The following is a 13,694-nucleotide window of genomic DNA, read 5'->3' on the forward strand; positions in this document are numbered from 1 at the left end:
AAGTATCTTTTATATGACCAGACCAACTGGTAAAATTACAAAAACTCCCTGGGGTGTGACACATTGCACTGTATAGAAATCAAATACAACTCTTGTGCAGTGGTAGCCAAGAGAACAGGATATGATAAAAGCAGTTATGAATAGATAAAAATCAGACCTAAAATTGCAATAGCTGGAATACTGCTTGCAATGGAAAATGCCACCATGGCCATTCTCTGGCTAACTCTCTTGTCCAGTTCTCCGGGCACATCTTTACTTAGCCCAGCCTTCCACCCCCAGTATGGAAATACAGGCCATCTAAGAATATCTGAGCACTAGCAAATGACACCAGCTCCTCAGGGGAGTGCACACCCTACGCAAGAGGAGAAAGTATGCTTGCAGAGTACGGTCTACAGGATAACAGCCCGACGACTGCACTTCCTAAAGCACCAAAAATGAGCACTAAGAAAAATTTTTTAAGCAAATACAGAGGGGGCTTCAGAAATGCACCAAAATGTATATTATTTTTTAAAAAATGCTTGGATTTCAAAATTTTTGCACTGAAATAAAGTTATCTAATTTTATTTGAACATAAACTTTTCAATATCTATTAATTCAAACTTTATTTGAAAGGCAGAAAGATAGAAAGATAGAAAGATGAAAAGAGATCTCCCATCTGCTGGTCCACTCCCCAAATGCCCACAATAGTCAGGGCTGGGCTGGGCTGGGCTGGGGTCTTCTATTTGAGTGGCATGGACCCCAGTGTTTGAGTCATCCTCTGCTGCTTCCCAGGGTGTGCGCTATCAGGAAGCTGGATGAGGAGCAGAGAAGTCAGAACTTGAACCAAGCACTCCAACATGGGATGCAGGCATCCCAAGCAGCAACTTTAGTACTGTGCCAAAGGCCCACTCTCCCACGGACTTTCTGAAGTTCCCTCATCATAGGGTTTAGCAGTCAATAAGCAAAATAATAATAACAATGGCAAATAGTAAAGGAGATAAAACAGAAAGTCACAGGGGAAGAAACACAAATAGACTAATACTCATATCACTGGTATTTGAATTTGCAATCAAAATCTCTTGTTGAGATGATGTTAAACAAAAAAGCAGGCACACTCACAGAATGATACTGGGTATCTCTGTGGTTAAACAGAAAAGAGCACCAGGGTTATAACAATAAAATAATGCACACATATTAAAGATTAAAAAGGAAACAAAGAAAAATAAACATGGAATATTATGCAAATATTAAAAGGGAAAGTTTATTGTTCACTCATTGCAATAAAAAGTTTTAGAAAGCACACTGTTTAATGGGGAAAAAAAGTATAAAGCCATATGTAAACTGTAAAACTGTGCATGTTAGTAAGTGTGTATAGACTGTAAGTATTTGGAAGGATGTTCACCAAAGTTAATAGGACCAGGTCTTTGAAGAAGGTAAAATGTTAGTTATTTTTCACACTTTAAGTACCTTTCTGAATAGCCTGAATTAGCTGTGTGTGTGTGTGTGCTGGATTTTTCTATTAAAGTTGCTTAAAATTTGGGAAATAACATACTATTGTGAATTTATTGTATATTTAATGATACAGAAAGAAGTCAGCTATACTATTAGTAGATGTGGAATACATATAGAAAAAACAACAGACAATATAGGACTGCACAGGTTTATGCCAAAATAGTCATACAGTTACTTGTGGGACGTGAGAATGTGGATTTTTCTTTTCTTTTCCTTACTTGTTTTTCTATATTCCAACAAAGAAGTAACTAAACAAACCACGACATTGCCATATTATGGAGGAGTATCCATCCACAAAATTATGTTGCAAAAGATGTTTAATAACACTGGAGAGAAGTGTGACTGAGGGAATTCACCAAAGCATTCCCAGTGCTCAATTCTATGATGGTCCCATTAGGATTTTGTTTTCTTCGTTACACCTCCCTTCATTTTCCCAGTGTTCTAAAAGGAGAATAAGGTCCTTTATCTGTTATAATTCATGGTTAGTACTTGGGAGTACTTTTTAAACAAAATAATTTTTTTTCTCCAATAACATGAGATTACCAGTGTTGCCATGCTGAGTAAAGTTAACGCAGGTCTCACAGGGTGGGAGTAGAGTCTCAAGCCCCCACAGCAATGAGCTCCGCTAGCCCAAGAACGCACCTGATGTTGTCTTTTCTTCTGCCCAGAAGAATTTGCTGGAGATGGCAGCGAGCCCACTTTTGTAATCCTTACTGATCTGTTACTTCCTACCAAAGACCTTCCAAACACATGATAAAAATGATACAGTTTCTGTGTATCTCTTCTTTCTTTGGCATCTTTGGATTTAGCTGAGGGAAATAAAGTTATTAAAATATCATGACTCTACTGTTGATATATAAAAGTTGCATTCCTAGAGCATTCATGAGAAAGGCTTTGACAAATCCCCTGAGAAATTCATAATATTCTAATTAGAGGCTATTACTATTACAGAGATTGAGATGTGGAAATGTAAAATTATTGAACCATATTTAAATATCATGAGATGATCCAAATTAACATCTGTTCTTGGGGCTGGCATTGTGACTCAGAGTTAGTTAATCCACTGCTTGCAACACCAGCATCCCATATGAGCACCAGTACAAGTCCTGGCAGTTCCACTTCTGATCCCGCTTCCTGCTAATACACCTGGGAAGGCAGCTGAAGACAGTCCAAGTACTTGGGCCCCTGCCACCCATGAGGGAGATCCTGGTGGAGTTGCAGGCTCCTGGCTTTGGCCTGCCCCAGCCCAGCCGTTGTGGCCATTCGCAGAAAAAAACAGCAGATGGAAGATCCCACCCACCCCCCCCCCCCAGTAACTCTGCTTTCAAAACAATAAAACACATCTTTTTAAAAATCACATCAGTTATTTACTTATTCATTTTATTACAACTACTAAGCATTATGGGTGCATCCCATAGAGTAAGTCGAGGGTGAGATATGACCTGCTCATCCTACAGCGCATCAAAGCCACAAAAGAAAACACCTGCTCTTGGACATGGTTGCTGTCTCTGGACACAGGATCAAAAACGAAGCACATGAGCACTGCATGAACTCGGAAACAGAGTTTCTAAAAACTATACCCAAATTTGGCCAGAAACATTTGGCTACAACCACTCAGCCAGATTCTTGCTCTAGGAGAGAATGGACTCTGGAAACAAGATGTCACCAGTTCCCAGACCACTCTAAGCCTGCGGCAGCGCTGAACTCAAAGGCGTTTATCGCTGGCAACACCCATGGCCTCAGGGTGAGTGTCAGCAACTCACCCATCCACACCTACTACATATACCACGTCCTGAAGAAAATTAGAGGCCTGACCAGGTGTTTTCACCAGCTTTTTATCATTAGAACAAAATACCTGAGAAAACTAACTTCAGAGGGCCTCTGCACCCACGTGGGAGCCCTGGAAGAAGCTCCTGGCTCCCGGCTTCGGATCCGTGCAGCTCCAGCCACTGCAGTCACCTGGGGAGTGAACCAGCGGACGGAAGACCCCTCTCCCTCTCTCTCTCTCTCTCTCTCTCTCTCTCTCTGCCTCTCCTCGCTCCAACTCTGCCTTTCAAATACATAAATAAATCTTTAAAAAGAAAACTAACTTCAGGAAGAAAAAAGGTTTACTCTGCATCACGCCCAGATTGGGCAGCCCCATGGTTCAGGCCGTGCTGAGGGTCGAGGCAGGGAACGGAGCTCAGGTGGAGGAGGGCTGCAGGGCAGCTGAGCCAGGAAGCTACAGAGCAACGGGGGTCCAACCGGGCCCCAGCAACCAACCCCGCTGAGAACCACCGTCGGAAGGCAGCCCCACGCCCTCAGCATCATCACTGCATTAAGCGGGCACGTCCAGTTCAAACCCCAGCTCCGCTCTCCCTCTAACTCCCCGACTGCTCTGAGGCCGTTCCTGGGACCGCGCTACGAGAACTGAACGGAAGATGCCAGAAGCCAGGAACGCAGTTCCAGCTGCTCAAGGCCCCAGCGGGCCACCCAGCCACGGAGCGCACGACGAAGGTGGAAGCAAAAATCCTTCCCCTTAAACACGTACCTGAGCGCCGGGCTCACCCGGGCAGACGTTTAAGCAGCCTCCCCTTGCTCTTTGGTTCTGGGAAAGACGAAACCCCTAGCGCCTCACCGACTTGTCTGAGGTCACTGGGGCTCTCGGGCTGCTTCGGTCACCAGCCCTTCCCACTTCCGGTCACAGCCCGCCTCACTTCCGGTCACAGCCTGCCCCACTTCCAGCAGGACTCTCCGCATGGTTCCGGTGTGGCTAGAGTCGCCCCCAGTCCTCCCGGCGGACACCTGGACACCTCCCTCCCTGCCTTTTGCTCCCGACTGTACCACTCCCTAGAATTTTCAGTAAGGACCTCTCTCATGGCTGCTCTCATCCCGCCTCTCCCTCTGCCCTAGGAGTGCTACAAGACCAAGTCCAGAGCCCAGCACAGAGCCAAGGACAGGGACAGGGCACGCCTGAATTCAGACACTGAATACATCCAGAGATTGGCAGCACCAGTCAGGCCGCTAGTGTCCACGCCCTGAGGAATCGTACTTATGCGTCATTGGTCTTTTTCTCTGTATGTATCTGTGTATACACACCTCTATCCATTTTCCTCACCAGTTTGAAATCCAAGAAGACAAGTTTACAAACTATATTGGTTCATGGTGTCTTACCACCCGAAATAATTCTTTGGTGATTTAAATATTTTTTATTAATGAATACAATTATGAACCATTGTTTTATAACAAGTAATAAATACAATTATTAATTTTGGCAATTACAACACTATGTGCCTGATTAGTATAAACACCAGGTCCTGTGAAACAATATAGTGGGGACTTTTATGCAAACCAGCAAAGAACAAAAGGAATTTCAACAATAACATATAAAGTAACTGTTGTAACAATCTAAGAAAATTAGAAAGCTAGGCACAATGACTTGGCTGCACACAATGACTTTTTTCCCCTCAATGGATTTATGAGAATTGTTCATCCTACAGAAACTAGCTTTTGCCCATTTCTGTATCTGCAAGCCACTGGGAGTGCATACAGTGGTAGAGAGAGAGGAGACTGTAAGTGAGACGTCACTATCCCCAGATGAGTAATTTTTCCCTTCTACACATGATGCTTGTTTAAATAAGAAAACTGCTGGAAACATTCCCTAGTATGAATTATACTCACCACTATCGCTGCTTCTTGTCCTTTCAAAATCATCACTTAGAGGTCGAGAGGAATGCCAATGTATGAGCTCATCAAACTCTCTCTTCTTAGAAAGACAGGTGATAGCTGGGTCATCACTGCGGTGGGAGGGAGGGAGTATAATTTAGAAAACACATGTGTAGGTCAGTGTTCAATTAAGACCCCACTTGAGATGCTTGTATCCCATACCCAGGCACCTCGGTTTGTGTCCCAGCTCCCATTCTGATTGCAATTTCCTGCTAACCCACAATGGAAGGCAGCTGATGATGGGTCAAGTATACTTGGATATCTGCAACCATGTGGGAGACCTGGATTGGATTCCAGACGCCTTGCTTCCACCTGGCCAACCCCTGGTGTTGCAGGCATTTGGGGGGTGAATTAGCAGAAGGAAGACCTCTCTCTCTCTCTCTCTTTCTCTGTGTGTGTGTGTGTGTGTCTCCCTCTCTAACTTTCAAATAAATAAATAAATCTTTTTTAAAAAAGCAGCGCTTTTATTTGTGTGTATGTATGTGTATTTGTGTAATATTTCAAACATAGAGAAAATATTAGAGAATAAATGATAACCATGAATCTACCATGCATTCATTCATAAGACATCCATTAAGTCCTAATTATATGCCAGAAACTCTTATGGATGCTAAGAACATATCGGCGTACAAAATAGAATAAAAATCTCTTCAATGAGTGTTTATTTATTTATTTTATTTGAAAGGCAGAGAGACAGACAGACAATGTGCCCACCGCTGGTTACTCCCTACTGGCTGGGGCTGGCCTGGGCTAAAGCTGGGAGCCAGGAATTTAATCCAGCCTCCCACATGGGTATCAGGAATTCAACTACCTGAACCATCACTGCTGTCTTTCAGGGTGCACGGGAACATGGCACCAGAATCGGGAACAGAGCCAGGAAGTGAATCTAGGTGCTCCTAGAAGCACAGGAGCATGTTAAACACTAGGCCACACATGAGTCCTTTACAGAGTTCATATATTCACAGAGACTGACAGACAATAAAGAAATACAAAGGTAAAATACACACTATGGTAGATGGTGCATGATACAGATTAAAAATCACACAGAGAGACAGAGGAGGAGGAGGAGGAGAAGGTGCCACTTTAAGCAGAGTGGTGAAGAATGCCTGGCTGAGAAGCTATGGGAGCAGAGGGTACAAAGTTGTCTGGCTCAGAACATTGCCAACCAACAGAAACACAGGCAGAAAGGCTGTGAGGGGGCCAACGCAGTGGCGCAGTGCCAGCATCCCATATGGGGGCCGGTTCAAGTCCTGGCTGCTCCACTTCCGATCCACTTCTCTGCTGTGGCCTGGGAGAGCAGTGGAGGATGGCCCAGGTGCTTGGGCCCCTGTGCCTGCATGGGAGACCCATGGGAGGCTCCTGGCTCCTGCCTCCACATCAGCTCAGCTCTGGCTGTTGCAGTCCTTTGGAGGTGAACCATCAGATGGAGGGCCTCTCTCTCTCTCTCTCCCTCCCTCCCTCCCTCCCTCTCTTTCTCTCTGGCTCTACCTCTCTGTGACTCTGTCTTTCATATAAATAAAATAAATCTTAAAAAAAAATAGAAAGGCTGTGAGCTGGGAGAGCAATTGTGTACAAGAAACAGCGGGAGGCCAGCCTGGAGGAGTACTCAGAGGGGGACAGATTAGGCTCAAATGAGGTTAAGGGGGCAGGGAGAGTAAGACAGAGGACAGAGCATCAGATCCTGGAGTCCTTTCCATCTGAGGGAGTCAGGCTCCTTAGTAGGTTTGAGCAGGGAGAAACAAACTGATCTCTCCCCGCAGTGCATGTTTGGACACCACTGTGAAGAGATCACTTGGGGTGATGGGGGGCCGATCGCACAGCTACAGGGTGAGCAAGGAAGGCCAGGCTCTGGAAGCATCTTGCAGGAACAGGAACAGATTTCGCTGCCAGATTAGATGAGAAACAGAAAGGGAAGTCAAGGACATCGCCAAGGATGATGAGAAAAACATGGGAAGAGAAGAGAGAATGATGGAGATGCACGGAGAGACCTCCAGGTGCCTGTGAGGTGAGTGGGCACTGGCATTGCACACAGTGAGTTTACAGGGCCCAGGAGACAGCAACTGAGAGCAGATTCAAGATACGAGTCACGGGGTCAGTGCCGTGGGGCAGCGGGTAAAGCCGCCGCCTGCAGGGCCAGCATCCCATAATGGCGCCGGTGTGAGACCCAGCTGCTCCACTTCCGACCCAGCTCTCTGCTGTGGCCCTGGAAAGCAGTGGAAGATGGCCCAAGTGCTTGGGCCCCTGCACCTGCATGGGAGACCTGGAAGAAGCTTCTGGCTCCTGGCATCAGATCAGCCCAGCTCTGGCCATTTGCAGCCATCTAGGGAGTGAACCAGTGGACGGAAGACCTCTCTCTCTCTCTCTCTCTCTCTCTCTGCCTCTGCCTCTCTGTAATTCTGCCATTCAAATAAATAAATAAATCTTAAAAAAAAATACATGAGTCACAGTATTTTCAGCCAATTCTTATCTGGTAGCTGGAGTTAAGAATTTGATACTTGTGACAGTTCATCCTCAAGTCATGAGATTGGTTGACCAAGGAAATGGCAACTCATTTTGATAACTGATAATTTTTTTCCAGGTTTGTTTCAGATTTCATTGATTTAAAAAAAAATAAGGGTTGGCGCTGTGGCTCACTTAGTTAATCCTCCGCATGTGGCACCGGCATCCAATATGGGCGCCAGGTTCTAGTCTCAGTTGCTCCTCTTCCAGTCCAGCTCTCTGCTGTGGCGCAGGAAGGCAGTGGAGGATGGCCCAAGTGTTTGGGCCCCTGCACCCGCGTGGGAGACCAGGAGGAAGCACCTGGCTCCTGGCTTCGGATCGGGCACAGCTCTGGCCATAGCGGCCATTTGGGGAGAGAAACAACGGAAGGAAGACCTTTCTCTCTGTCTCTCTCTCTCATTGTCTAACCCTATCTGTCAAATGAAGAAAGAAAAAATAAACCACTGTAGATATATTTGAAGCCCCCTATATATTTCTCAGAAATTCCATTCTTCTCTTTTTTTATGTTTGTCTTTTTTTTTTTTTTTTTGCCTTGAAAGAATCAGAGAGCGAGAGACAGAGACAAGAGACAGAGATAGAAAACAATCTTCTATCCACTGGTTTGCTCCTCAAATGCCCACACAGCCAGGGCTGGGCCAGGCCAAAGCAAGGAGCCAGAACTCCATCCAGGTCTCCCAAGTGGGTGGCAGGGACTCATGGACCTTAACCATCATCTGCGGTCTCCCAGGATGCACAGTAGCAGGAAGCAGGATTGGAAGTGCCGTGGCTGACCCTTGAACCAGGCACTCTGATTGCAGGCATCCCAAGTGGTGTGTTAAGCTGCTGCATCAAAGACTACCCCTCATTCTCTCTTCTAAGAAGCAGCTTCTTCCTTATATGTATATCATGCCCATGCACGATATAAATGTGCATACATTACAAGTAGTGTGCCCCTGGCCGGCACCGCGGCTCAATAGGCTAATCCTCTGCCTAGTGGCGCCAGCACACCAGGTTCCAGTCCGGTCAGGGCGCCGGGTTCTTTCCCGGTTGCCCCTCTTCCAGGCCAGCTCTCTGCTGTGGCCTGGGAAGGCAGTGGAGGATGGCCCAAGTGCTTGGGCTCTGCACCCCATGGGAGACCAGGAGAAGCACCTGGCTCCTGCCTTCGGATCAGCGCGGTGCGCTGGCCGCAGCACGCCAGCTGTGGTGGCCATTGGAGGGTGAACCAATGGCAAAAGGAAGAAAAGACCTTTCTCTCTGTCTCTCTCTCTCACTATCCACTCTGCCTGTCAAAAAAAAAAAAAAAAAAAAAAAACAAACAACAAAAAAAAAACAAGTAGCGTGCCCATAAATGATATGAGAGTCACAACACTCTCTAACTTACTTAGTTGCATAAGCAGTGTGGTTTGGAAATTCACCCGTGTGGATGTGTGCATGGCTGTGTGTATATGTATGTGTATGCAGTTATTTATTTTTACTGTGGAGTACTGCATTGTAAGAATATCCCACTACTGGGGCAGGCATTTAGCCCAGCGGTTAAAACACCCACATTGGAAATACCCGGATTCGATTCCTGGCTCCAGCTCCTGACTCTGGCTTCCTGTAAATGCAGACACTGGATGGGCAGCAGCCCAGTCCAAACCCAGTTATTGCAGGCATCTGGGGAGTGACTCAATAGAGGAGAGCTGTGTGTGTGTGTGTGTGTGTGTGTGTATGTGTGTGAGAGAGAGAGAGAGAGAGTCTCTCTCTGTTTCTTTCTCTGTGTGTCTGTGTCCGCCTCTCAACAAATATTTTTTAGTTTATATTCTGTTCCACAATATTCTTTTCCTTGTCCTACAGATGGCTTGCATCTATATAAACAATCCTGCAGTGACACTGATGCAAACTCACCTCACTCAAACATCAGAGTTTCTCCAGGGAAGCTGCAGGTTGCGGACACAGCACATCTTGAACCTGTGTAGCTTTTACTGGTTCTGTTTCTGCCACCAGCGTGCCCACTGCCTCACAACTTTGGCCTTACTTAGTCATAAATTTTATCAAAAGGAAGAGTGTTGAATAGGGCCTCGCTGTAGCTTTAATTTTCATTTCTTAGATGCACAAGGACCTTTAGATATCTTTTTACAGTTTTACGGGCCATTCCCCACTAGCTTCTCTATTAATGACCTATTTCTCCCTATTCCTATTTCTCTACTGTCTCATTCCTGTCTTTCTCGTGAGTTCTAGGACATCTTTATCCTAAATCTTTTATGCTAACCCTGTGATGCTTATATACCTTCTAAATGACTTCCAAAATCTGTTTTGTTATTATTGATTTTTATAATGTCATATGTATCCTTATTTTCCTAATGACTTGGAGTTTTATACTGTCTTTGAAGGCCATGACGTCTCTACTCTGGCACCATAAAGATATTTTCCTGTATTGTCTTCTGAAAATGTGACTGTTGTCTTTCACATTTAGATTTCTGACCACCAAGATTTGACTTATGGCATGGTGTTATGTACAGAGAGAGTTTGATTTTTTATAAATATAGATATTTTAAAACATACCATTTGCAAAGTAATTTGCTACTTTCACAAGGATTTGCTTTATTCTGTCTGCCATATACACATTTACATTTGGAATTTTTTCTGCTTCCTTTGTTATCTCTTCAGTTTGGCTAATTTTTTTTTTTTTGACAGGTAGAGTGGACAGTGAGAGAGAGAGACAGAGAGAAAGGTCTTCCTTTTGCCGTTGGTTCACCCTCCAATGGCCGCCGCGGCCGGCGCACCGCGCTGATCCGATGGTAGGAGCCAGGAGCCAGGTGCTTTTCCTGGTCTCCCATAGGGTGCAGGGCCCAAGCACTTGGGCCATCCTCCACTGCACTCCCTGGCCACAGCAGAGAGCTGGCCTGGAAGAGGGGCAACCGGGACAGAATCCGGCGCCCTGACCGGGACTAGAACCCGGTGTGCCGGCGCCGCTAGGCAGAGGATTAGCCTAGTGAGCTGCGGCGCCGGCCTAGTTTGGCTAATTTTTCAACCAATTATCCTCTTACTCTCGAGCCTTTAGTACACTTAACTGCTGTCTCAAGAACACCGTCCCCACTTCTACAACACGGAAACCTATGCCTCCAATGTGACACTGACAATTCTAGCAAATAAAGGTGTGGAGCAACCTTACTTTATGTTAACTCCAATAATCCTGGCCAGCGCTGTGGCATAGCAGGTAAAGCCACCATCTGCAGCACCGGCATCCCATAAGGGCGCTGGTTCCATTCCCAGCTCCACTTCTGATCCAGCTCTCTGCTGTGGCCTGGGAAAGCAGTGGAGGATGGCTCAAGTGCTTGGGTCCCTGTACCCGCGTGGGAGACCTGGAAGAAACTCCTGGCTTCTGGCTTCAGATTGGTGAAATTCCACCCATTGCAGTCATCTGGGGAGGGAACCAGCAGATGGAAGACCTCTCTCTCTCTCTCTCTCTCTCTCTCTCTCTCTCTTCCCCTCTGCCTCTGCCTCTCTGTAACTCTGCCTTTCAAATAAATAAATTAATTTAAAAAAACTCCAACAACCTTCTCTGCTGAATCACCTTGTCACAGGCGCCACCAGCCCCTCCCCCAGGACCTCACCTACTCCCCAAATCCCTCCCCTTTTGTGCTGCGGCTAACGTAACCAAAATCACAATCACCACAGAACTGCCCGGAACCTATGACTGCTGACCATACCCACAACCAGTTACAATGACATCACTGCTGACACTTCACTCCCTCCACGTGCCTGACACCAGACTCTTCCAAGACTTCCTAAAAAGGCAAGTAAATGGGAGGTGCCCAAATATTGACTCTCCCCCTACCCCTGGAAAACCCTGCCCCACATAACACCTCCTAAGAATATTCTATCCTTCCCATCTCTCAAGTTCATCTAAAAGAGGTAACTCAAACCTGGCTGGGTGCAGCTCACTCTCAGGTACACCTGCGCTTCCTGTTGAGTGTGTACTTTCACTTTATGGATAATCAATCTTATTCCTCTGCCAACCTTTACTCACATCTAAAGATCAAATTCTTTCTTGCATTACAGATAAGAACCTGAACCCAGCCACCCAACAATTCTCTTTGTCACCTCCTTGTTCTCACTGATCATTTTTGCTGACTTTAAGATCCACATAGATGATGTATCCAACATCAGGCCTTGAATTTTTATGGTCTTGCTACAGCCACACCTCAACAACCCACTGCTTTCATTATACTATTAATTATGCTGACATTATTATGGAGAAAAAGGTAAAGATATGTAAGCGGTGTAGAGTCATTTAAAGCAAACACATAAATGTTTTTAAAATCATACCAATCAATCAAGTTGAAAAAAAAGTATCTCTCAATGTGAATTTTCACCACATACAATAGATGCAGTCCACCATACTCAAAGATATTTGGCATTGTAATCCATAAGCTGTACTTTGGAAATTTATATTCATTAAATAAAAGTTTAAAAAAAAGATATTTGGTTACAGCCACAGAGCTATTACAAGCAAGATAAATACCTGCTTACAAAAGGTAGTTCGGACCAAATATCTCCAGCGTAATCTTCTATAACCTCGGATTTCAGAGGAATTAGTCCAAGCTTGGGAATTTCTTGATTTGATCCTGGCAATATTCAGAAATACAATTGATATTTGAACACTAAACTCTAATTAAAATTCACCATTCTGATGCAGGCATTTCTGCAATAGCAAAACTAAGCCTAAGTAATCTAAGTAATCTCTCATTACCAAATAAATAGAAACTGAATAGAATTTCTACAAAGTAGACGTTCAAATCACATTTCTGTTCCACATATTAAGCCACAAATGTAAATACTCATAGGTGTAGATTTCAAAATCTTGCAAAATGTAAGTTTGTTTTAAAATTCCATTTTCCATTAACTATTTAAAGTGTGAGGATACTAAAAGATAAGTTCATTTTGGTGCAAAGTTGTTTGAAATCCCACATAGTTTTTCCCTAATACTCATTTTCCATTAATTTTTTTGAAAGCTCCTCATATCTGAATGGAGTTAGGTAGAATTTATTTTAAGAGTCAAAGAATCACTATGTAACCTAGAAAAGACAAATATTTATTCTAGACCACAGAAAGATCTCTGCTTATTTTTCCATAGGTCAAACCAAGAGAAATAAATTTGTTTAATAAAAATGTTTTAAATTTAAACATCGGTACCAACAAAATGCATTAATTTATTTCCACATCTTGGGCTAGCGAAAATTCAAAAGAACTCTTGTATATTTCATTCAACTCCCAAACCTTTTTCTGCATGAATGGACTCATCTGATGTGTCAATCACAACACCTTAAGACCTATTTAAATTTAAGCTACTTCTTCATAGAGCTTTAGGGAAAAAGTTGCCTTTGGTAAAAAAAAGTAGTAAAGCTATGACAACGTTTTCTGTACCTGACTACGGAGACAGACAGACACGGATTCAAATCCTCTCTCTTCCATGAATTTGCTGTGTGATCTACAACAACCTTCCCAAGATCTTACCTCTAAAATGAGATTGATAATACCACCAGCAAGGTTGATTGGGAAACCAACTAGAAAAATAAATAAAAACAATCGCAAGGCAAAGGAGTTGCTAGAGGAGTAGAAGCTATTCAGTATGACTATCCCAGCCAAAAGGCAAAACTTATAAAGACCAGACCTATTTTCTAAACAAGGATTGCACTGCTAATCTCTTTCCATCTGGAATGAGATTCACTTTTAAAAAACTACTGGGGCTGGCACTGTGGTGCAACAAGTTAAAGCTGTTTGCAACATCAGCATCTCATGAGTGCTGTTCCAGCTGCTCCACTTCTGATCCAGCTCCCTGCTAATGCTCTTGGAAAAGTAACAGAAGATGTCCCAAGTGCTTGGTCCCTGTCACCTCAGTTGGAGACCTGGATGGAGTTTCTGACTCCTCGCTTCAGCCTGGACCAGCCCAGTGGTTGCAGCCATTTGGAAAGTGAAAAAGCAGATGGAAGATCTCTCTCCTCTCCCTCTCTCTCTCTCTGTGCCATTTTGTCTTT

The 13,694-nt window shown here is 44.5% G+C and overlaps 1 protein-coding gene across 1 annotated transcript in view; it reads right to left on the reverse strand.

The window, feature by feature from the left end:
• LOC103346717 (putative ATP-dependent RNA helicase DDX60) overlaps positions 1 to 13,694 on the reverse strand; it is an 80,255-nt gene that overhangs the window by 55,531 nt on the left and 11,030 nt on the right. Inside the window, 3 exon segments of the mRNA XM_089301756.1 lie at positions 2,134 to 2,300; positions 5,152 to 5,267; positions 12,182 to 12,284. Of these exon segments, the coding sequence (XP_089157882.1) occupies positions 2,134 to 2,300; positions 5,152 to 5,267; positions 12,182 to 12,284 (386 nt within the window).

Source organism: Oryctolagus cuniculus, chromosome 8 (genome assembly GCF_051225735.1).
Source record: "Oryctolagus cuniculus isolate XC-2025 breed Fujian yellow rabbit chromosome 8, ASM5122573v1, whole genome shotgun sequence".
In the NCBI taxonomy this organism is placed as follows: domain Eukaryota; kingdom Metazoa; phylum Chordata; class Mammalia; order Lagomorpha; family Leporidae; genus Oryctolagus; species Oryctolagus cuniculus.